Raw genomic sequence first — 23278 nt, forward strand, 5'->3', positions numbered from 1 at the left:
ACCCAGGCAGTGGGGACAGGAGGACAATTCGAGCACACACTCACTCACCTTGCCGTCTTTCAACTCTGCATTTATGAAACGGCCGTAGCTTCGATATCGCTCAAAGACCATGCCTGCGGCTAATAATGATGATTCCCACACGGTCCCAAGAGCTGTATAGAAAAAACGTGAGAACACCTTTGCTGATTTGAAGCACGGCATTGTAACACTTCCGCCCGGCGCGTTCTCAGCTGTTGCGCGACCCGAAATCAAAGGCTAGCCTCCATGTCTGGGGTGCGCGTAAGTGGTTGGAGAAGTTGACGCCCGCCTTGTAAATCCGTGGAGGAGACCTGTCGCGTATGTAAGGACCCGGGTATATTGTGCATTAGTGGCGTTACTTTTGTCCTTATAGTATAGCGGCCTAAAACGTGACAAGACCATCAGGAACGGGAGGGGGTGGGGCCGGACAAGTCTCCTTGAGTACCGAGCAGTGAGCCTGTGCGTAAAGATGTAGAACATGTTGTTTGTTTCTTTCTTTCTTTCTGTTTGTATAACAACCGCACCTGGCAGACTGGCGGAATTAGTAAACCTCATACCACTAAACCTCAAGAAAATCCAGAGCTGTCCCGATGGCTCCTGCATCTTCAGTCATTTCCGAGCTGCGGCAGAAAACAGCCAGCGAGCAAGCAACCGTCCTTGTTGTAGCCGTTCTCTTTGCTCTGTTTGTACGCATCATAACAATTCTTGCATTTGGAGATTTGCGACGTCTACCCGGACCGTTTTTCTCGCGGCTGACGGGGCTGCCACTCAGCATTGCTGCTTTCAAGGGCCGACGAGCGCAATGGCTGTATGAGCTGCATAAAAAGTACGGCCCTGTGGTGCGAGTCGCCCCCGGCGAGGTTTCCGTGGCAGATTCGACACACTACCGAACCATCTACTCGAACCCAAAGGCCAGTCACAAGGACCCTAGCTTCTACGGTGCTGCCTCCTTCACGGGCCTGGACAACATCTTCCAGATGGTCAACCGGGAACAACACGCAGCGCGCAGGAAGCTCGTGGCGACGCCGTACTCCCTGCAGTCGATGCACAAGCTGGAACATATCATACGGAGCAAGTCCCGGCTTCTAGCAGACCGCTTTCTCTCGGACGCGGCTGCCTCGCGGCGCGGGACCGTGGATGCGTACGAACTTTGTGCTCTGTTCAGCTTCGAGCTCGTCTGCGCAGCTGGATTTGCCAAGGACTTTGCCAGCCGCAGCAGTGCGCTGTCCGTCCTCAGGGCCATGGAAACAAGTGGTCCTAGATTCATTTTCAATTCCATCTTCCCGCCCCTGAAAGACGCCAGCTGGAGCACCAAGATGCCAGGACGTATAGGGGCGGCTTACAGGGCGCATAACTACTGGCACGAGTGCAGCCGTCAGATGGTGCGGGAATATCTGGACCGGAAGGACTCGGAGGATATTCAGGACTACCTTTTGGCCCCCTTCAGGGATGGAGTCGATGGCTGGCTGGGACGTCAACTCGGCGAGGCAGAGTTTGTCGAGGAGGCAATGGGCATCATGCTGGCTGGAAGCGGTACCACGTCCTCAACCCTGACCTATCTCCTCTATGCCATCTCCCAGCCTCAGAATCAACACGTGCAGGACCGCCTCCGGGAAGAAGTGATGACATTATCTGGTACAGATCACCTGACTGAACTGCGCGGGGCATCGTATCTGAACGCCGTCATCAAAGAGACCCTGCGACTCTATCCGACCATCATCTCGACGCTGCCACGAGTACTCGACCAGCCCATCTACATCAATGGCATGGAGCTTCCCCCTGGAGTTGTTGTGGGAATGCAGAACTACGTCCACCACAGGGACCCCGTCATCTTCCCAGACCCGGAGGCCTTTAGGCCGGAAAGGTGGTTAGAGTCGTCAGATCTCGAGGACATGGAGGCCGCCTTGAGTAAGTCGCTCACCCTCTGCTGTATCCATTCCATTATGATGCTAACTCTTTATCAGCCCCCTTCAGTCTAGGACGCCGAAATTGCATTGGGCAGAACCTGGCATGGTGTGAGCTCTATATCGGGGTCAGCGAGATTCTCCGGGTGGCTCGATTGTCTTTGTCGAGCGAGATGGGCGAGGGCGACATGGAGATGGACGACCGATTTAACATTGCACCAAGAGGGGGTAAGCTCATGCTTGGAGTGAGTCCACTGTAATGCAGATGTCCAGGGCGAAGTCAAGTGATCCGTCTTTCATCCGCATTATGTGGTCTATTGGAATGGGGTCAGCAACACATGTCTCGCCTTTCGAAATGGGCAATTTAATTTTCCATATCTATAAATACATCCATGCCAACTTGAGCCTATCTAACCTTGTCCCCCCTTTAATATCTTCAACCCCTTGTGTTCGTATCACCCAGGTTAATTGTTTAATGGTGCTTTTGTGGCCCGACTAGGAGTTTTGTCCGGTCATAGCAAATTGAGGTAAAAGCTTGGGGTGTTTGACCCATGATTCGGCACGAAAGGAACCTTCCTCGGGTCAGCTAAGATGGATACAGGAAAACTAATTGTGAGAGAGATTTGTTCTTTCTCGCATAAAAAGTGGTTGCGCAGGAGGAATCCAGCCCTGGTAACGGTGACAGCAAACCTGGTGGAGGTGAGGGGTCTGGGGTTCACATGTATGAAGCTCCAATCATACCTGATAGACTGACTGCGTTGGGGCGGTTGGGCCGCAACACCAGCTTTACCCAACCCCACACTGCTGCCGCTGATGCGGGCTCACACGTAAGATGCCGGTGGCTTGCGTTATGCTGTCTCGAATGTTGTGTATCGGAGAGGTAATGATCACAAACATGCTCATCCCCGAGCCTGAAGAGCAGCCGGTCTGCTCCGGCGCTGCAAGGTGAACGTTGGCCTTGAAGATCTCGAAGACTGCGATGGGCTAGGATGTTTGCCAGCCACTCATGACAGCTCGCAGGTGGTGCTGGGGGACAGAACGAATAAAATGTTCCCTCCACGGAGCCACAGGGGAAAGATTTGGCGCACGCAGGTGGCACAGCAGATGGAGCTGGCCACATGATGTGCGTAACTTGCTGTCAAGCATTCCGTGGAGCAAAATGCTCAGCGGTTAATGTGCGCTCTGCGCCAGTTGGCCCAGGCCGACGGGAAGCTGCGTTTGCTGATGCGGGATTACCAGGGCCTGGAGAGAAATCCCCTCGCCGGGCGGCTTGCTGGCGAGAAGAAGCAGATAATGTTGAACTTTGATACGAACATATCCTCGGCCAATAAAATCCCCATTGATCCAACAGGATGGCCGAGCCAACGCACCGTTGCACCGCTACCAGTTTCCACATCTCGCAGCGCCATTTCGTGATGTCCGGAAGCCAATCCCGGCCTGGGACAGCCTGCAGTAGTCCCGCGCTGCAAGTCGTTACTAATTGACGAACACAGTCAAGCCAGCCAAGTAGGAGGCTCGAGACCTGCAGCATTGTCGAATCAGTGGGGAACGCCTTGGAATTGCGGTGCCGCCTGCAAGCATGTGCGCATGTCGCCCCGCTTCACTCGCTCGATTCGCTCTCGAGACACAGGCCATACAGGCCCTCTCCGCATTCTTCCAGTCTGCGAGACTTGCAAGCCGCCGTGAGACTCGCGACCCCGAGCCAGAGAGGTTTGGCAATAAAGAAAGCGTTGCATCTGGGGTGCCACACGACTGGCGTGGAACCCGCGTGGAAGGACCTCGGTTCGCCTTGTGTGAGGTGTCACATACACAGTAGCAACTCGTCTGCCGCCAAGCACGGCGAACGGTGCCCAGGTGGGTAGCACGCCTGGCGGTTCCCTACACACTGGCCGCCGGGCCGCAAGGAAGATGGGATGGCAGGTCGCCAGGGGGGAAAAGTTAAAAAATGCGCTCAGGACCCCCGGTCGTTGCCGAACCCAACGGGCGTGTCTTGACCGTTTTCTGTCTTCTTTTCCCATTCCTCCACGTGTGCATTGGCTCGCTTGACACCATTTATTAGACATGTCGTTTGCGTCTCCACTCGACATCACCCCGCTGGCATCTCATCCTCTCAGCAAACTGCCTGGGTACACAATTAGATCTCCGACACCAAGCATTGGATGTATATCCGGCGCTCGTCCCGCCCGTTCACTTCTTCCACCCCACCGCCCTCCGCGCGGGCCGCCCCGGCGCCGGACGCGATCCCACATACCTCCTCCAGCTTGTCACACCTTGCAGGATGGGCAGAGCTGCGGAGGCGAGATACCACCTCAAGCACAAACACTACGATCGGGATCGTAGTCGGTGTCCTCCTCGGGGTCTTCATCATCGCAAGCATCGTGTTCCTGTACCGCTACCGCTACACGGTGCGCTTCCACAGCAAACGGCGGCGGCACCACCGGCATCATAGCTCAAAGGGCTCCAAGACTTCTTCCGAGGGCGCAGGTGCTCCTCCGCCGCCTCCGCCGCCTCCGGCTGCTGGTCCGCCGGCCTAGAATGTCGGTGCTGGTGAGAGAGGCCCGGTCATTGGGCATGATGAGCATGGACGACGGGTTCAAGCAGTGTTTTGTTTAAAGAGATATGACAGGTTTATGAATTGTATGACGAGAGGAATCATTACAGATGGCGCAAATGGCGTATGGTATGCACATTCAGACCGGTTTGTGAAATTAATGTTTGAGCTTTACTTGCTCGGAGAAAATCGAAGCAGAGAACGGGGATGGGGAGGCTAAGTTGTCGCCACCATTCGAAGATTCACATGGCACGAAGGCACTTGAACTTCGGCGCAATGTACAGACTTGTTTTTGCAAGTTGTTTGTCCTTTTTTGAGAACTTTCTTTTCAATCTGTCCAGGATAGAGAACATGTCCGTTTGACTCACCTTCGAGTTCCATAACGTAAGTATTGAAGATGTGCTGGACTACGCTATAAGGTCCAAAAGTTAAATATCTAAGTCTACTTAGAAAGCTGTGAAATCTACGCTGAGACACTCCGGAACGCCTTCATGCGTGCTCAACGAGCTTGAGCCAGGCTCCGGCCGGAAGGACTCAAGGTCGGGGTACACCTCTCGGTGGATCACCCCAACGGACAAGAGTATTGATTAACGTTTTGTGCTTTTTGTTACGATACTTCAGGGGCTTACCATTGAGTAGCGTGGACTTCGTGCCAGCAGGCAAGAAGATACCCTCGCACACGTCATCCTTGATCAGCTGGCGAGGGATGCCGGCGCCCGTGACCAGCATGAAGACGGGACTGTCGCTGCCTCCTACCTTGCATGGGACAAACTCCTGTGGAATAACCTCCCGTGGAATTTTACGCATTTACGGGTACATCATTTCTACATGCAACACTTGATGCCACTCTTTTCTTGCGCATTGGTACCTCCTGCAATTGCCAAAGCCCAGGACGACAAACAAGACCTCACGATCGTTTACCACAAGGCCAACTCGGACGTCACTGTGGAAGTCCTCTCTGGTGGAAACCTGGTGGGACAGTCCTGTTCATCTTCTCTCAGCTCGGGTGCTTTCGAGAAGCTGCCAATCATCTTTGACGTAAACGAGCGTGCCAGCGGCAACCTCACCGTTGGTTCCTCCACCTACCTGAATCACGTGGATGCCAACTACTCCGGCGATATCGTCTGTGCTCGCATGTTCAACCATGCTGAAGCTGCCGCGTCCTGCACTGTCGCGGTGCCTGCGAACCTCCCAATGCAACCATTGAGCAAGTCCAACATCTCTGAGTGCATCTCAGATCACCGCAATCGCCTTGCAAAGTTCTTGCGAGCATCCATGAATCCTCCCGGGGGCTCAACGGATGCAGGCCAGGCCGAGATGATTATAGACCCCCGCCCCAACAACCACACTGCAAACCGAAGGGGAAGACTGAACGTTTCGGCGATGGTGATCCTCATCAAAACTATTACCTTCTTCAGATGAGCGTAAGTGATCAATCACCATATCATCCATTAACCTTCCATACTGAGGTAGCTATGTCGTACGCCTGCATTTACATCTACATGTGCAACCAGTATGACCCACCCCTCAACAGCCTAGTCTAGGAAGAAACCTGCCTTGAATCGTAGCTAACATAGGAGGATATCCAGGAGAGCATGTTTTGTGGAGCGGCTAAACACTGTACTGTAGGCTACTCGGAAACGGAAGGCATCACGATCACCTGGACTCTGAATAACAATTTCTCTTCGTCGGGTTGGATCTCGGCTGGGTTCTCGGTCGCAGTGGCCTGGAACACGGGTACTGACTACCACTGCACTGGTGGACGAGGCGAGACTGTCTGTGTCTGGTACAACGTAGCTCATACTGCGTACACGGTGCGGAATGCGTTCAAGAGTCTCTGTTCTGGTAGACAGTGGTTCAGCCAGTCATACGTCATCTCTTCTCCCAATTCATACAACAATGGTGGCGGCCAGTACTGCGTCGTAACTAGGCGCATGTCGACACCAAGAGGCCAATTACTGGGATCGCAGCGGCCGTGCTGGTGGGCCTAATATTTGAGGACATGCCACAGAATATTTCACCAACCGGGTACAGCATTCTTGATTTCAAGCCTGTCTGCATGTATGCACCTAGTGTTGCACAAGCATTTTAATGACAAAGGTGCAAATATGACCCACCGATTCGAGGTTGGAGTGCCAAGGACCATTTTCAAAGGCTGTTGGCGCCAGGATCTTGGCAAGCTCAAACAGTGCATTTATACACGTACGCGCGGAACCACCGTGGTACAACTTACTTGAAGGGTTGATATGGGTCAGCAGCGATCTAAACCACACCCGCAAAGTCAAGGATTGAACATGCATATGGGTTTTCGCCCCAAGGCGGAAAAGCGCAAGAGCCTAGAAGCAGCGCTTCATTGAAATACCTGATATCAGTGGTGAATAGAATCCTAGATTACACTATATGATTCGAATCGTCCTGTGCGGCCTGTTTGGCACTTTCGCAAACGTCCTGAGACGACGTTGTATTAAAGGTATATATGGAGACGGGTTATTTTGCGGAAGCTGGACGGCCGGAAATATGACAAACATCCCAGACAGACGTAACAATGGGGAAAATTGGGTGGACTGGAGGCACGCTTGAGTAAAGCTTAAATGGTATTCTTAGATTTGTCCCTGCAATTACCTCGTTAAGAACTTGAAGACGCGTACATTGCACAGTAAAGTGGGTAAAGAGGTGGTCATGAGCGCATAGCTGCAGGAAAAGAGATATATGTAATTTAAATAAAACTCATGTATGGTTAGATGTGAATACTGAAAGATTTGTACTGTTGATCAACGTGGAATAATTGAAGATGAAACTCTATGCCACAGGACACGCTCTGTAAATGCATAAACTACATGATGAATGTACTTAGGTTTGTCTATGTGTAGTGTCCGCAAGAAAAGATTCCTCGTCCAAATGAGAATGAAAAGAACAAACGCCACAACTCCCCAACCACACCAGTTACCGAGCATCTGACCCAGCCATAGACATGGTCGAACCAAGCCTGGTAGCCCTTGCGCTCCTTGAACCTCGCCTAGTAGCCCGATGATGGTGCCTAATCGACTCTATTCGGGCCAGGCTCCGCGTGATGGCCCGGCGCAGGTCATCTACATTCGCAATAAGCGGCTCATCGGCAGCGGCACCCTCACTGCGAGGAGTATGGCTAACGCGCATCAGAGCGCCATATGTAGTCTCCAGCTCGGCCGAAAGCCGGTCCAGCGAGGTCATGAGCACCTCGCTGCGTCTGTGTCGCCGGCGGCGCTGTCTCTCCTCGAGCGAGGACTGGGAGTTTGACTGTTGCAGGTGGGGCTGCTCCTGTGGCTGTTGTTCGGCTGCCCTCGCTGTTGGTGTCGCCGTCGTCGTCGCTGCGGCGTTCTCAGACGGTGAGTTTCGCTGGCGGCGAAAGAAGTTGTGACGGACGACGTAGTCCACGACCTCTTCCAGAAGCTGCCCGACCAGCATGCTCATCGCGGCCTGGCCGAGCCCGGAACCTTCATCGTTGTGCTGGTTTGAGTGGCTTCCCCGTTGCTCATTTTGGCGGTTCCTGCTGTTGCTCCTGCCACCCCGAGGCTCCCTTTGCTGTGGATATCTGCTTGCTGCGTTCCTCAACGCGTGCTGTCCGAGACGCCGGGTGACGTCGCTTCTTTCGCGAGTTGTTCGCAACGCGGGCCTTGCTTGCCGTGGCCTCGAGCGACGGGAAGAAATGTTTGGGTATTGAGGAGCCATGATTTGGCTCAGTGTACTGAAAAGAGGTTGCCTGCTATGTGGTGTATATCTCTATAGATGGTCAGGCAGGCAGGCTACCTGAGCGTAGGCACGTAGTATTGACTGGTGAGACGTGTCTGAGTCTAGTACGTGCAGGTTCCAGACAATGAAATAATGCTAAGTTGAAGCGAGGAAGTAAATGGTTTGAGGATAATTTTGCTGGACATTTTTCTTCTTGACACTTGACGTTGACAAGCCGGGTTTGGAGTTGTGACTGCTGAGCCTGGTCACCTGGCCAAGATGCGGGCCTTGTGACCCGGCTGCCTTGAGCCATGTGAGAGGACTCCAAATCTCAACCTCGACATCACACTAAAGCTGGACCCATCTTGTCCAGGTAATGGGCACGCCAAGAAGTGTAAAATTATAATATTTGAACAGAGATCAAAAGGTATGACTGTCCACGCTTACTTCGTGCCTGCTGAGGGGATGTCATCTGTCATTGTGAGTGTTCTCACCAAACAGTGGTGTGGGTGGAATGACTTACATTAGGATTCAGGGTCCAACCCTGAGACAGTCTTCGCATCTGTCAAAACCCCTCCAAACCAAAACTAAATTCCATCTGTCATGGTCATGTCAAAGCCCGGGCACCTCCTGACGCGCGACCACATTGTCCTACTCTCCCATACGGCATGGACCGGCGCCGCGTCGGTCGGACCGTTGTGGCAACATGGCGAGACGCTATCGAACGTCCAGGGCCCTTCCGGACCCTCGCAAATGTGGGCCTGCAGATAAGAATCAACCGCAGAAGAGCCAGGGAAACAAGCTCTTTTACGTACGGGGGATAATGCAACAGGCAAAGGGCCGACTCCACATCGCCCACACGGGTGGAAAAAATTCACAACGCAATAGGGTCCAACTGTCGCGTGTCCGGCTTCCTCTTTCTCCTCCTTCTCTCTTCCTTCTCTCTCTCTCTCTCTCTCCCCCTCCCAAGATGGGGGAGACGAGAACACCCGCCTGAGCAGCCAGACCCGTTGAACCCAACCCCCGACGACACCGGACAACCCCCCTCCTCCAAGATGCCTCTAGCCTACGACGAGGAGAAGAAGCTCGACCGCGTGGCGTCGCGGCCCGCCGACTCGGGCTCCGAGTCCGTGGGCAGCGGCGGCTCCGGCATGCTGGACAGGCTGCTGTCGCTCGAGGCGACCTTGGACTCCAAGCTGGGCATTGAGTCGCAGGCCGTTCAGCGCATGCGGCCCGAGGACAAGCGGCCGCAGTCGTGGCACGAGCAGGCGACCATGGCCCTGCTGTGGGCCGGCGCGACTATGAACGTCTCGTGCCTGTCCACCGGGTTCCTGGGGTGGGAGTTTGGCCTTGACCTGAGTCAGACCATCCCCATCACCATCTTCGGCACCCTGCTGGGCGCCTCGGTCGCCGGCTGGTGCGCAACCCTCGGGCCCGGCACGGGCCTGCGGCAGATGTCCATCGCCCGGTACAGCTTCGGATGGTACCCGTCCAAGATCTTGGCGGCCCTGAATGTCATCTCGCAGATCGGGTGGAGCGCCGTCGGCTCCATCACGGCCGGCTCCGCGCTGTCGGCCGTGTCGGACGGCAAGCTGAGCTCCATCGTCGGAATCGTCATCATCGCCGTCTGCAGCTCCGCACTGAACTTCTGCGGCCTCCGTGCAATTCTCGAGTACCAGAAGTACGCCTGGGCCGTCTTTTTTGTGCTGTTCATGATCATGTACGGCGAGATGGCGCCGCGCTCCGACATCGCCGCCAAGAGCACCCTGACCGGAAACGACAAGGCCGGCGCCGTGTTGTCGCTGCTGGCCATTGTCTACGGCTCGTCCGTCTCGTGGGCCACTATCGCTGCAGACTACTACGTCCAGCACCCGATCAACACGTAGGTGGACCCGGTCCTTTGTAGTTGTTGGCAGAAAGAGATCCTGGCCCTCTCCCCCGCGAGCGCTTGCGCGCAAATGATTGGGTCATTTCTGACATTTCGCCCTGCAGCTCCAAGGTCAAGGTCTTCACGCTCACCACGATGGGTATCGGCATCTCCACCTGTATCGGCATGGTGCTCGGCTGCTGCGTGGGCTCCGCCATGGGCGCCGACCAGGAGCTGGCGGACGTCTACGAGGAGCAGGGTGTTGGCTTCCTGATTCAGACGATGTTGTTCCCCCGCGGCTTCGCCAAGTTTGTGCTCGTCGTGCTGGTCCTCGCGGGTATCGGGATGAACTGTATCAATCTGTACTCGTCAGCCCTGTCGGTCCAGCAGTTTGCACGCCCGCTCGCCCGCATCCCTCGTTTTGTCTGGACCATTGTGCTCTTTGGCATCACCCTGGGCATCGCCGCCGGCGGTAGGGAGAGCCTCAACACCTATCTGCAGAACTTCCTCTCCCTGCTTGGCTACTGGGCCACCTCGTTCTTTGTCATCCTCTGGTGCGAGCATTACATGTTCCGCAAGGGCAGCTGCGACAACTACGACCTCGAGGCCTGGAACGACCCTTCGAAGCTTCCCTTGGGTCTGGCCGCACTGGTGGCTTTCCTAATCGGCGTTGTCGGTTGGGTCCTCGGCATGGTTCAGACCTGGTTTACGGGTCCGATTGGCCAGCTGCTGGGGAGCGCCGGTGGAGATCTGGCGAACGAGCTGACCTTCGTGTTGACCTTGGTCTTCTTCGTTCCTCTGAGGTGGCTAGAGCTAAAGTACATTGGTCGGTAAGCGTTTACGGCCGGGGGCCACCGGGTAGAGGTGTTCATCTGCCCAAGGTCAGGCATTCGAATGCTATCCGCGTGGGTCGTGGTCTGATCGAAAGTTCGGACTAGACTCTTAAGACTCTGCTCGGCAGTCGGAGGAGGCCCAGCTCTTCAGAGGTGGTTTGAATACTGTGATTTGGCAATGGCATATTGTCATTACATCACATCCCTTTGATTTTCGACTGTCCAAGCCGCCAATCTACACCGTGATTTCTGTGAGGTGCATGCCTAGGCAGTGAAGGCTGCCCTCTGAAGGTACTGCAATCAAGGTGAGTATTGAGGCTAGAAGTAGATTTTGCCCCTGCAAAGTGCCATCAGCGACAGTGTCTTGATGCTTCTCACGCTAGCCTCTGGTGGGCGGGATACCTGTGTGGGAATGTACGCCCCTCAGACTCCAGGTAGGCGAGTCCACTGGAAGTAAGGCGCTGCGGGGACATTTCGACGAAGTCATTGTTAGAGGCCTCGTACCAGATAAGATGCGTAGTGTATGACGAAAAGTCAGTAGAAAGTGTACAGCTGGTTATGATCAGAGCTCTCTAGATATACAGGTAGTGTTGATTCGAGAAACGCCTGCAAAACAAGACGTGAGCTGTTCCAGGACGAAGCCAAAGTTCCTACGCAGGAGATGCATATGTTCCTCTTTACCACCACCTTTTCCGTACCTTCTTTCCCTTTCTAAGCTGAAATCAGCTTTCTTCGTCTGAAATTTCCTCCAAGCTTAACGATCTTAAGCTTCTAAGGTTGAAACCTAAACGCTCACCTTTTACTTCAACCAACCAACACCTTGCACACCTGGAAATTCCCTCCAGAGATCACCACTTCCTTTCTTTTACAACACTCCTTCGCAACGAACATCGTTGCGAGTCGCAGCTCTACATTCCCCCTACTGGCATCCTCGCCATCATCAACTACACTGCCTAGTCCCACCTCTGTCCCAGTCAGCTCGAGCAGTGTTCAACCTGGCAAAGAGAAGGAGTTTTCAGACCATCACAAACTCGCCAATACTTGGCAACTTTGCAGCATCGCAACCTCCTCAACTGCTCCGCCTTTTGCCTCAAAGCCGACGCAGGCTTGCAGCCCTCCCCGCGCGAGCTTTGAAACCGTCGTCACCTCCAACACCGTCACAGAAAAGCCAAGTACTGGTGAGCTCCTTCCGAACAAGATGCTATCGCTATTTGGTTATGCTTTCTCTAGTGCTTTCCCAGTCATATACTGCTCTGTCTGCAATCATGTTTTATCCCCCACCATGTTGCGTTTGTTGTGCGTTGTTGCCTTCCAGCATACACATGCACGAGCACCTTTCCCGCCTCAAAATGCAACTGACCCCCCGACAAAGGGACTCACTCCCAGTCCGACGGAAATATGACCCAGGTTGATGCAAGCACCAACAGCTCTGTGCCACTCTCCCATGGCTTGACGGCCCTCCACCTCGCCGTTCTGGCCAACGACTACCGCAAGGTCCGCAAGATCATCGGTGACGGAGAGGTTGGCATAGACGTACCCACTGCAACCGGCACGACTGCACTGATGCTTGCCGCACTATACGGACGAAGCAACATTTTCTTCTTCCTCGCCGGCTACAACGCCTCGTCGACCATGAAGGACAGCTATCACTACAGCGCTCGACACTACGTGGACCCACAGTCGCCTTTTCTCAAAGACCTCATTCGAGAATATAACACCATTGCCTCTAGCGAGCCGGACAGAGTCGGCCGGCGTCATATCTTTCGTGAGCTCAAGGCACGTCGGCACGAAAGGAGGGAGGCCTACGACCTGGGACTCGCACGCGGTCGTGCTGAAGCCCAAGCTCAAGCCAAATCCCGAGACCAGGCCCAGATTCAGCTTCAGACGTCTGTAAACGTGGATCATTTCAACGCCCAGCCGCCTCCAAAGGATCCATCCCTACATCTTGCGTTTCTTCGATCTCTAGATGGCAAGCAGCAAGTGGTCATGGAGGGCAGACAAGTCGCTACAGCTGAACATGGAACCATCGGTCGGAAATGCACAGGCTTTATCTACGCTGGGGATGAAAACGACTCCCACAAGTTTGCCGTCTCAGGCTGGGGTCGTGCCATCCAAGACAAAAATGCCGTGTTCAGAAACGTCCTCGACAACAAGGACTACACAGAGCTTGTCAAGCGCGTGGCGACACTTATTGGTTTCGAGCTCAAGGGCAACCATTTTGATCACGTCAGTATCTGCCGAGGGATTGATGATAAATATACTGACTATGGTCCAGCACTTCCTGGGTAGTCCTTCTGAGAAAAAAGGGACATTTGTTGCTTGCCACTCTGAGGTATTGTCTTGTCGTCGTATAGATGTACTGGTTCCCCGAAATACTGTGGTAACTAACTGTTTCAACAGAAGCAATTGGCAGTCTTTGTCTTAACCAAGGCACTCTCCCACGTATTTGGCACAAAATCGCTTACAGCTAACAATATCAACCTACTGAAGGATCAGCTCAACAAGTTGCCTCCTGGGCTGCGCGAAACTGTGATTCACCTTGATCACAAGCTTGTGTGCGGAAGCTGCGTCCAGGTAAGTAACATTTGACAGCGATCGATCTAGGACGGACTGCAGCTAATCTCGATCCCAGTTCCTTCAGCTTCTGACTCAGAAGACCGGCCTTGTTTTCCGATGCAAATCGCATGATTGGTATACATACGGGAAGAGACCTCAGCTTCGCCATCTGCCAGACGGAAGCTACAGGCAAATCCCAGAATCAACAAGTTATTCCGGCCCCAACGAAAACATGGATATCATCGAGGATGAAATAGGTATTTTTGACACTGACGGCATCATGGAGGCCGCCGTCCAGAGTGATTCCGCGGGTCAGGAGGGCGACGGCTTTATGGTACCTAGCGATTCAGTCACTCCATCGACGCCATCAAACCGCCGACCTGGTCTCGCGCGGCAGCTGGTCCTGAGAGCGCCAACAGACTTCGAGAAGAGAGGTTCACCGGTCTTTGAGGAGCCCAAATACGATGCCACTCGATATTCCGTTCCCGATGTAACGCCACCTTCCAAGAACGCCCAGGAGTTGCCAACTCCCCAGTCTCAGTCTCACACCCGATTGACTGAGGTTCCTCGTATCACCATATCTCCCAGTCCACTAGGTGTGTCGTCTACTTTTGGTCCACAGACGGACAGCATGTCGCCATCGATGTCACAGGAGTATGAGGTGGAGGAGATACTGCAGTCCAAGGAGGAAAACGGTGTGCATCTGTACCTCGTCAAGTGGAAAGGATATCAACACGACAGCAATACCTGGGAGCCCGAGACGAACCTCACCAACGCGTCGGACACCATCGGCAAGTTCTGGGAGGAACTGAACGCAATCCAACCTCCCAGCCAAGACCTGGATGGCCAAGGGCTATAGGCACAGGCTTCACTTTCTAGCTTGATAGATACGGTCTACAACTTGGTTGGGGCCTGAGATGGGGACAGAGGCGACGTTGATGGATACCTCTGACTATCCACGTTTTGATTTGGAGAGTTCTCAGTGATTTCCCTCCCAAAGTTTTGTTTCCTTTATTTCCAGCTACGCGATCGGACGGATTGCGTCACAGGAGGGAAAGTCTTTATTTGCAGCCGCCCTGTCTACGAGATGTAGTGACGGCGGTCTATCCAGGGTTGAGTATGTTGGAACGGGTCGAGCAAGAGTCACAGTCTAATAATCCTGTTTCGTTGGTCTTAAAAAGTGAGTTTTCTGAGATTTTGTTGCGGATTCATATTCAGGTTGGATCAGAACGCTTGCATGTGGAATTGCCTACCTGGGTACCTAGATAGGTCGGCAGCTTGGTTGCGAGTGAGCATAACATCCAATGTTCATGCTCATCAGTACAGTCGAAAATTAACCAGAAATAATGTCATCGACCAAGACCATCATTCACAACATCTTGTAGGTTGAACATGCACATATCAGAGCCAAATAAACGGCCGAGGTCATAAACATGCAGGGTACTCTGGAGAGCCAATAGCTTCGGGTAAGGGTTCCAAGGTTGGCAGCTGGGTGGAGTGCACGGACCCTCAGGAGTTCACTTGGTCACGAACAGCAGCAGTTGACGGCATCAGCAAGGCATGATACATCTCTCTCACCTTCTCTCAGTTCAAGCACCCGGCAGTCAGCTGCAATGAGGTTTTCCAAATAAAGGTTCTATACTCTCCATGCTCTCTGGTATTAGCCCATCCAGGCGTCACCGCGACGCCGCAGGTCTTGCTGCTGCGAGGGCCGCTGAGCCCTCGCTCCTCCGAGAGCCAACGTCTTGTCTCATCCAGGCCAGCCAGTGCTTGGGTCGCATGCCTCTGAACATCACCCAAGATGCGCGACTTTATAGACTATCTCCAAGAGGCCTTTATAACAGCCAGCGGGGGGAACACATATGACAACAGCGTAAACTGCACACCAACCCCATTCCCGTCTCAAACCTCACACTCACATCTCGCTGACGCGTGCCGCAGTACTCCAACCTCGACCTCACATCCCGCTCCCTGCTGCACTTTCCCACGCCAACAGGCAGCAGGATAACCCTCTCCTCTTTCGTACGGCCCAAGTTCGGAACCTCGTACAGCATCGGCATAAAGGACGGCTGGGTCTCGTACCTCTACTCGACCCTGCCCACCGACGCCACCACCAGCTCGGACCGCATCCCCCTGCCCGACCTCCTGCGCAGCTACCGCTCGCTGTCCACCAACGCCGCCCGCCACGCCGTCGGCCATGGCCTCGTCTACGGCCGCCTGTACCTGCCCCAGAGCAGGCTCGAGGCCCTTCTCGCCACCCGCGTCACCCGCGAGGTCAACCTGACCATCCGCGCCGTCAGCCAGGAGACCCTGCGCCACGGCGGCACCGCCCTGGCTCTGGCGTCATGGGATGACCCCGCCGGCCGCTTCGGAATCGAGACGCTCGCCTCGTCGGACGGCGGCGTGCTCGGGCTGCGGGGGCTGTGGAACGCGACCAACCCGCCGGCGCACTCCAGCGGCACGGACATGTTTACAGGGACAGCAGCATCACAGCCGAGCACAGCCATACCCATCACGGCAGGGCCTTCCCCTTTTTCTGACCCAACGGCCGCTGCCACCACCACTAACACAGCCGGCAACAACCACAATGCCGACAAGGAGCGCATCAACGGGCGATTCAGCGTCGGCGGCGAGATCTACTACGGGCTGCTCAACAAGTCGGGCGGGCTCAGCCTGGGTGGGCGGTTCCAGACGCTGCCGACGCACGCGGGAACCCCGCTGACGGCGGCGCTGACGTTCAACCTGCTGGGCCACTTCAGCGCCACCTACGCCGTCATGGCCGGCCGCGGGTGCACGCTGGCCAGCCAGTTCGGCTTCAACGTCTACAGCTACGAGAGCGAGTGGGCGGTCGGCGTGGAGCTGTGGCGGGGCGGCAGGGCGGGCAAGGGGAGGGACGCGCCGCCGGGGCTGGCTGATGCTGCCGCTGCTTCCGGGCGCAGGAGTGGCGATGACACAGGCGCCAAGGACGATGAGCGGGCCGTGGATCCAGCTGATATCCCGCCGCAAGAGGCCGAGGCGGTCCTCGCTGCCAGGGCGGGGCTGGACCACGAGATCGACCCGAGCCTCGCGGAGGCGATGCACACGAGGGAAGCAAGTAACAACTCCGTAAAGATCGCGGCCGCGGCCGCGGAGGCGGCGCCGACGACAACCACGATACCAGCAGCAGAAAAAATCGCAAGACACCGAAGCTTCCAGGCGAAACTGGAATGGCGGCTCGACGACTATGATTTCAAGCACACGCAGCCAGAGGCCTATGATCCCTCCACGGGAGCCAAGCTCACCACCACGACGGGGGTTGGAGGGTCGTCGTCGTCATATGGGGAGGGCGAGTGGCGCAGCGACGGCGACGAAGACTCGCCTGCCGGCGTGGTCAAGTGCCGCTGCGACCAGCACATGCGGGTCGGGCTCATGTACGAGGGCCGCTACAAGTCCCTGCTGTTCAGCCTGGGCACGGACGTCGACTTCCGGAGGCTGGACGCGCCGTTCCAGGGGGTCGGGCTGGCGGTGCAGTTCTCTTCATGAGATGCTCAGGCATGGAAGGGGATGATGGGTGTGGACCCCCATGTGTATGCAGGATGAGGAGGGGAAAGTGCGAGGGACCCTCGTGAACTGTAGCTGGAAAGAATGCATCTCCTTGGCTGGTGGCTGTGAACAAAGACACGGAAATGGCCAAGGAGACGAAGTAGGAATGACACTGCAACATGGCAGCAATGTATGTCTTGGGAGTGGACAACCACTGACAGTGTGTTGGATTTGGGCCAGGCGTCGGAGCCCACCCACTTCTGACTCATTCATAGCATACCATATCATAATACACGATCATGGGGATCATCAGCTCACCAATACAGATGTTGCGGTCACCAAAGGTAGAATACGGGCCGGTCATATTGCCACTGCTCATAAACTTCGTCATGTTGGGTTGAACAGGCAAACTAGAATTTGGTCTCTGCAATAGCATTTCACCGGCAACAAAGAAAGAACGCGGCGGTCGGGTCGGTCATGTTGACGTGGTATCATTTCCCCAAATCCGAGACGAAATCCGTTGAATCATTTCCATTTTGATCCATTTTTGACGCCGATGACCAAGCAATCCATAGTTAATAAGTCCAAACCCGACGCCACCGTCATGCTTCGAGACAGACAGTTTACTCGTCATCCTCCTCCTCGTCCTCAGCGGCAACGGTCTGGGCAGCAATGCCTAAAGGATACAAGTCAGCATTCAAGCTCATGGGGATGGACTGTGAGAAGCCGGGGCAAGGGTAGAAGAACGTACGGTCCAGATCACGCTGGCCGGCCTGGGTGATGCGGCGGCCGCCCTTCTCCTCGTCGATCTCGACAATGTTGATCTTCTCGAGGGACTGCAGGACCTTGCGGTCGACGGAGCCAGAGGCGTTGACGTGCTTGGAGGGGCGGGCGCCACGGTTCTTGGCGGTTCCGTGGATCTTGCGGAGACGGCCAACACCGATGGTCTTGCGCAGGTAGACGGCGCGGGCGACAGCGGCGGCACGGACGTAGAACCAGTCGATGTCCTGGGGAGGCATCTCCTTGGCGGGGCCAGTCTTGACCGTATCAACCCAACCTGTATGGATTTGTGGTTAGCCGAGGCGTCTGGGGATAGGGAGAGTCGAAAAAAGTCGTTCGGTGTATTACATACCGGGAATGGGCAGCTTGCCCTGACGCTTCAGGAACGCAGCGTATGCGTTGATGAACTTGTGCGACTGCAGATCAAGAGAAAACACCATCAGCAAATATTCCGTCTTCAGAGGTCTTTCGACCCCCTCACGCCTGCTCCACGGTGTTTTTTTCTTTGATGTGTAACGTCGACCCGACGCCCTTCCATATTTGTATGCGCAAAGTCGATTGAGCGGTTCATTTCCCTCTCGAAGCAATGGCTATGGGGTGCGATCGGTGGTCGTACCGTTGTGGTGGTGACTGTCGTCGTGCGTGTGTGCGCGTGTGGTCGAGTTGTTCCATTTTGCAGGTCGTGTGGGATGGTCAGACTGGAAAAGTTGGGACACCTACATCAACATCGCGAACAGAGATACCGCCACCCATTATGAATGATTTGATGGATTTCCTGGGGAGAGATTGACGTGAGGAAAGGGGGTGGTCGTCGGTGTTGCTGGCGAGGCGTGGGTATGGAGTGTCGAGGATGAGATTCAGGTTGAGGGTAAAAGATTGGCAAGGTCAGACGTCGAGATCAAAATCGAGATGGCAGCTCCACTCCCGTTAGCGGCAAGCCGAATTTCGAAAATCGACCTTGGTGGGCTGGGTGCACGGGCCCGGTGCTAAGACAAGCAAGAGAAGTCTGCCAGCTGGTCACCAGCTGAGAGGAGTGGATCCTGGACGGCACGTACTTGTAGTGGCCGTTGGATGCGGGACCTCGGCATGCAACGCCAATCAATTGGATTCGGCCAGATTCGCAAGCAGAGACCCATTCTCCATTGGCGTTGGTCGCGGTCTCCTCTTCTGCTCACCTTTGCAGGAATACGGCGGCACAGAACCTGTAAAGGACCTTTAAAAGTACCTGCAGGCTGTTGGGATGTGTGCGGCAAACCCCATCTTCATTTGGGCGAGTTGGTCCTGCAGCTGCCTGTCAACCTCTTCGTCTCTCGCTCTGATGGACTCGCCCTTCGCACAGACAGCAGACGCTGTCAAGGGCTGGATGCTGTGCTGAGCAGTCAGACAGTCGGTCAGTCAATCATCAGCAGTCCCTTTTGTCATGTTCAGTTCCACTTCCAGCTCAGCTTGAGGTTCTGCAAGATGCGGATGCGGATGCGGATTTGTTCTGCCTTGCTTGTGCATCAGCTGTGGACTGCACGGCTTGACTGTTTTCTTTGATCGTTTCTGTGAAACATGCAGATGGCAGATGCTGCCGTGTACGGTCGACAGTCGACAGCCTGCAGTGCTCCTCCCACCTCCTGTCGTATCTCATTTCCTCTATGTCCTCGACTACCAGGCCGAGTTATCATGCTGCTGGTGTTCTGGTATGTTGTGTGTGGTGGATGTCTGTCTGCCCTTGACAGATACGTGCGCGCACACACACGCAAAGACCCCTGTCCCCTTGCTCGCATCGTGATCCACTGCCTCACTGCATGCAGGCTCAAGGATGCATTCAATGAAACCACATGGCTTCACATCACCCCAGCCCATCCACCAAGCGGAGGCCATTCCTGTTCTCCACTTGGCCCGTCTTGGAATCTGCCGGTTCCTGCGAGCCTCGGCTCTCCTCTCAATCCATCCTAGCTGCCGCCAGCTGCAGGGCCGGCCTGTTGAGCGGAAGAGCCCACGGGGTTCGGTGGATGAATGAAACAGACGGCGGAATTGATGGGAAACATGTATCCTCAGCGAATTCCGTGTGCTGCCTCTCGATATTGCCAACTTGCCTTGCTTCATTCACCCTCAAGAAAATTCATTGCAGGTCGCCCAACTCAAGTGGGCGTGAAATGTGTCGAGGTGACCAGACGAGGTGAACGGACTGTGCCGTAACGGCCATGCTCAACAGACAGTGAAGACGGACCCAGAATTTGAGCAAGACCTGCTCTCTCTCTTGCTTGCTGGTGTTCCTATTAAGTGGCCTGCTTTGCCTGAGCCCATTCGGTGAAGCCGTTGGAAATTACCTACTCAACAACTAAACGGCATCCTCTCCCACACTCGAATCGGACTACCTTTTAGAGTTCCGCGGTGACTGCTACACTGGATAAGCTGCGTCGTCGCTACCTGCCAAGTCGACATCGAATCAGACACCCCTTCCCCCTCTGGCCAGATAAGGCACAAGACGAAGAGCTCGCTCTGTGCAGCAGCACAGCATGTCTCTAGGTGAGTCTTGACACATGTGTTCTCGTCCTAACTTCCTTGCGGGAACCACAGTTTGTGGATTTTGAACAGCCTTACTGATGTCACTGTCTACAGTCTCCGCTGCCCTCGTGGGCCAAGCTGCTGCTGCTGTGGCAGGCCTCGCCTACCTCAATGCGCGCTTCTCTATTGGCCAGGACCTCAACTTCCTGCTCAGCCGTAGGGCGGCCTATTCAGCGTTGATGAAGACAGGTAAGGATCTAACGAGAGTCCCATGGCATCAAATTGAAATGTCGTGGCCGTTAAACCCCCCCCCCCCTTCTCCCCCAGCACCATATCGCTGAGGCCTTGGCCCCACGCCTCTCATGTCAAGCTTTAGCTAATTTAATATCTCAGCCTCCAAGGGTCGCCTATCCATATACTACTACTTCGAAGACTCAGTCAAGGAGAAGGGTGACTCAGAAGCTCTCTGGTCTCACAGCGAGTGCCTTACTTACAACCAGACCTACGCCCGCGTTAACCAATACGCACAATGGTTCCTCGCTCAGGGCGTCCAGCCCGGCGGTTTCGTCGCCCTCTTGATGGTCAACTCCGCGGATATGGTCTGCGCCTGGTTCGGGCTCCTAGCCATCGGCGCCGCACCCGCCCTGGTCAACACCAACCTCGCCGCCAAGGCCCTGATTCACTCCATCGAGATCGCAAAGGTCAAGCTCATCCTCGCCGACGGTGACGCTGATCTGCTGGGTCGCTTGGACGGCGTGCGGGGCGACCTGGAGGCCAACGGCCACCGTATCTGCACGCTGGGCGAGGTGCGCGGGCAGATTCTCAGCATGGACCCCGTGCGGCCTAGTGACGAGCTGCGCAAGAGCGTCGGCGTGGACGCACCGCTGGCACTGGCGTACACGAGCGGTACCACAGGATTGCCGAAAGCCATCTCGTTCCCCATGGTCGTTGTCTTCCTGTCGGCGACGGTGAAGCGTCGCGGGTTCGGTGAGATCAGCGTCGCAGACCAGAGATGCTACAACTGCATGCCATTCTATCACATGACGGGTGGCCTCCACGCCATCCTGCAACTTCTGGTGAGTGTTCGCGACAGATATATCCTCCCCCACTCGCCTGGCCTCCTCCTTCAACTGACCAAACCTACCCATCGCCCCAGACTCGCGATACTCTCTGCATAGCCCCCAAATTCCACGCCCGTACCTTCTGGGATGACATCCGCGCCTCGCAGGCAACTTTCTTCATTTACGTCGGCGAGGCCCTGCGATACCTACTCGCCCAGCCGCCGTCGCCGCTCGACCGCGCCCACAACGTGCACACGATCCTCGGCAACGGGCTGCGCGGCGATGTGTGGATCCCATTCCGGGAGCGCTTCGGCATCAGCACGATCCACGAGTTCTACAACTCAACAGAGGTCATGTTCGGGCTTGACAACTCGAGCAGGGGCGACTTCACGGCCAAGTCGCTCGGAGTGCACGGGCTGATTCTTCGGACGCTCTTCTCGCGCATGTACGTGCCGGCCGCCACCGACGCCGAGACGGGCGAGCTACTGCGCGACCCGAAGACGGGCTTCGCCACCCGCGTTCCCTTCGATCAGGGCGGCGAGATCCTCGTCCGCCTCGACTACCAGAGCAAGCTGCCCGGCCGCACCTTCCGCGGCTACTGGGACAACGAGGGCGCCACCAGCGCCAAGATCGCCCGCGACGTCTTCGAGAAGGGCGACGCGTACTTCCGCACCGGACGCCCTACGCCGCGACTCCGACGGTCGTTGGTTCTTCTCCGATCGCCTTGGTGATACCTTCCGCTGGAAAGGCGAGAACGTCAGCACCGCCGAGGTGAGCGAAGTCCTCGGCGCGTACGGCCGCGGGGTCATCGAGGCGGTCGTCTACGGCGTGCAGCTCCCTGGGCATGAGGGGCGGGCTGGTGCCGTGGCGCTGTTGATCGAGGAGGCGAGGCGGGAGAGCTTTGACTTCGCGGACTTTCTAAGGTGAGCTTTTCTTGAGTTGACGCTTTTCGACGAGCCTGTCCAGCATCTTTCAACCCCGTATCTTGATGGGGAGCAGATTCTAACCACCGACCTCCAGACACTCCCGCGCCAACCTGCCCAAATACGCCGTGCCAATCTTTATCCGCCTCGTCTCGGAGCCTCTCAGCACGGGAAACCACAAGCAGAACAAGGTGCCGCTCAAAGCCGAGGGTGTCGACCCGGACAAGGTGTCCAGCGGCGACGCCATCTACTGGGTCCGCGACGACACCTACGTGCCCTTCACCCGCGCAGACTGGGAGGGACTATCAAAGGGCCGGGCCAGGCTGTGAGGAGGGAATTCCCATGCACGCCACCAAGTACACCGCGCCATAATCGGCAGGCGTACCTCGTAAACGAGCCACCCACCACCACCTTTTCCGGTCGCGTCGTCGTTCTTTCATTGTACGTGTAGCCGCAGTCGCAGAAGCGCCGGGTGGCGATACGCGACGAACCCTTCTCCGCAGCCCGAGGGTCTTCCCTTTGCTTCCTAGCATGCGCCGTGCGTGCGTTAACTTTGTGAGCTCTGGCGGATGAAAAGAGCATGACGAAAGGACCGACTGAGGAATAGAGAGAGAGGACAGCCCATCATAACGTGTCACTGCCTCTTTAATGACAGACTAACATAGCCCCGGCGTTTTAGATCATATTTCTATCCTCTTTCATACCACATTTTGGTCCGTAATGATTGATATGCCTCAGCGGTGATCCCATGCTTGCGTGTGCGATTTTCAGCATGAGTGCCTCGAAGGCCCGGCTGTCTGTGTGTCTGTGCGTGCGTATGTGTCCACTTGACGTACCTTAGAATACCAACAAGGCGCCCACTCTGCTCCCACAGGACCTACTCGGCTTTCTGCTCTCGAACGTGGTAAGACGCACTCAGCAGCAGATGCAGATTGCAGGTTGACGGAGCCCCGTAGGCGCAGCAAGGCAGGGGCAAAGCTCATAAAGACATATAAGTCCCACGTCGGCGGAATTAAAGGCCACAGCTAGATAGGGACGGTTGACGACATTGGATCTCTC

The 23278-nt window shown here is 55.6% G+C and overlaps 8 protein-coding genes across 8 annotated transcripts; 6 read left to right on the forward strand and 2 right to left on the reverse strand.

The window, feature by feature from the left end:
* Positions 1–608: 608 nt before the first annotated feature.
* INS49_007386 (uncharacterized protein) lies at positions 609–4456 on the forward strand (the record flags this gene model as incomplete). The annotated part of the gene is made up of 3 exons (XM_043168151.1): positions 609–1926; positions 1983–2150; positions 4263–4456. 3 exons carry the CDS (start codon positions 609–611, stop codon positions 4454–4456), a joined length of 1680 nt encoding a protein of 559 aa, XP_043029295.1.
* Positions 4457–5313: 857 nt separating this feature from the next.
* INS49_007387 (uncharacterized protein) lies at positions 5314–5895 on the forward strand (the record flags this gene model as incomplete). The annotated part of the gene is made up of 1 exon (XM_043168152.1): positions 5314–5895. The coding sequence occupies one exon, from the start codon at positions 5314–5316 to the stop codon at positions 5893–5895; it is 582 nt and encodes a 193-aa protein (XP_043029296.1).
* Positions 5896–7416: 1521 nt separating this feature from the next.
* On the reverse strand, positions 7417–7923 carry INS49_007388 (uncharacterized protein; the record flags this gene model as incomplete). Its single annotated transcript, XM_043168153.1, has 1 exon — positions 7417–7923. The coding sequence occupies one exon, from the start codon at positions 7921–7923 to the stop codon at positions 7417–7419; it is 507 nt and encodes a 168-aa protein (XP_043029297.1).
* A 1313-nt stretch (positions 7924–9236) lies between these two features.
* INS49_007389 (uncharacterized protein) lies at positions 9237–10882 on the forward strand (the record flags this gene model as incomplete). Its single annotated transcript, XM_043168154.1, has 2 exons — positions 9237–10063; positions 10174–10882. The coding sequence occupies 2 exons, from the start codon at positions 9237–9239 to the stop codon at positions 10880–10882; spliced, it is 1536 nt and encodes a 511-aa protein (XP_043029298.1).
* Positions 10883–12279: 1397 nt separating this feature from the next.
* Positions 12280–14296, forward strand: INS49_007390 (uncharacterized protein; the record flags this gene model as incomplete). Its single annotated transcript, XM_043168155.1, has 4 exons — positions 12280–13107; positions 13157–13213; positions 13282–13455; positions 13514–14296. The coding sequence occupies 4 exons, from the start codon at positions 12280–12282 to the stop codon at positions 14294–14296; spliced, it is 1842 nt and encodes a 613-aa protein (XP_043029299.1).
* Positions 14297–15238: 942 nt separating this feature from the next.
* On the forward strand, positions 15239–16959 carry INS49_007391 (uncharacterized protein; the record flags this gene model as incomplete). The annotated part of the gene is made up of 2 exons (XM_043168156.1): positions 15239–15310; positions 15379–16959. The coding sequence occupies 2 exons, from the start codon at positions 15239–15241 to the stop codon at positions 16957–16959; spliced, it is 1653 nt and encodes a 550-aa protein (XP_043029300.1).
* Positions 16960–17582: 623 nt separating this feature from the next.
* INS49_007392 (uncharacterized protein) lies at positions 17583–18492 on the reverse strand (the record flags this gene model as incomplete). The annotated part of the gene is made up of 4 exons (XM_043168157.1): positions 17583–17635; positions 17711–18016; positions 18092–18155; positions 18460–18492. 4 exons carry the CDS (start codon positions 18490–18492, stop codon positions 17583–17585), a joined length of 456 nt encoding a protein of 151 aa, XP_043029301.1.
* A 1754-nt stretch (positions 18493–20246) lies between these two features.
* On the forward strand, positions 20247–22548 carry INS49_007393 (uncharacterized protein; the record flags this gene model as incomplete). The annotated part of the gene is made up of 6 exons (XM_043168158.1): positions 20247–20256; positions 20350–20484; positions 20629–21311; positions 21392–21999; positions 22058–22219; positions 22317–22548. 6 exons carry the CDS (start codon positions 20247–20249, stop codon positions 22546–22548), a joined length of 1830 nt encoding a protein of 609 aa, XP_043029302.1.
* Between the last annotated feature and the right edge of the window lie 730 nt (positions 22549–23278).

The sequence above is a fragment of the Diaporthe citri genome, assembly GCF_014595645.1.
Source record: "Diaporthe citri strain NFHF-8-4 chromosome Unknown scaffold_2, whole genome shotgun sequence".
NCBI classification, from domain to species: domain Eukaryota; kingdom Fungi; phylum Ascomycota; class Sordariomycetes; order Diaporthales; family Diaporthaceae; genus Diaporthe; species Diaporthe citri.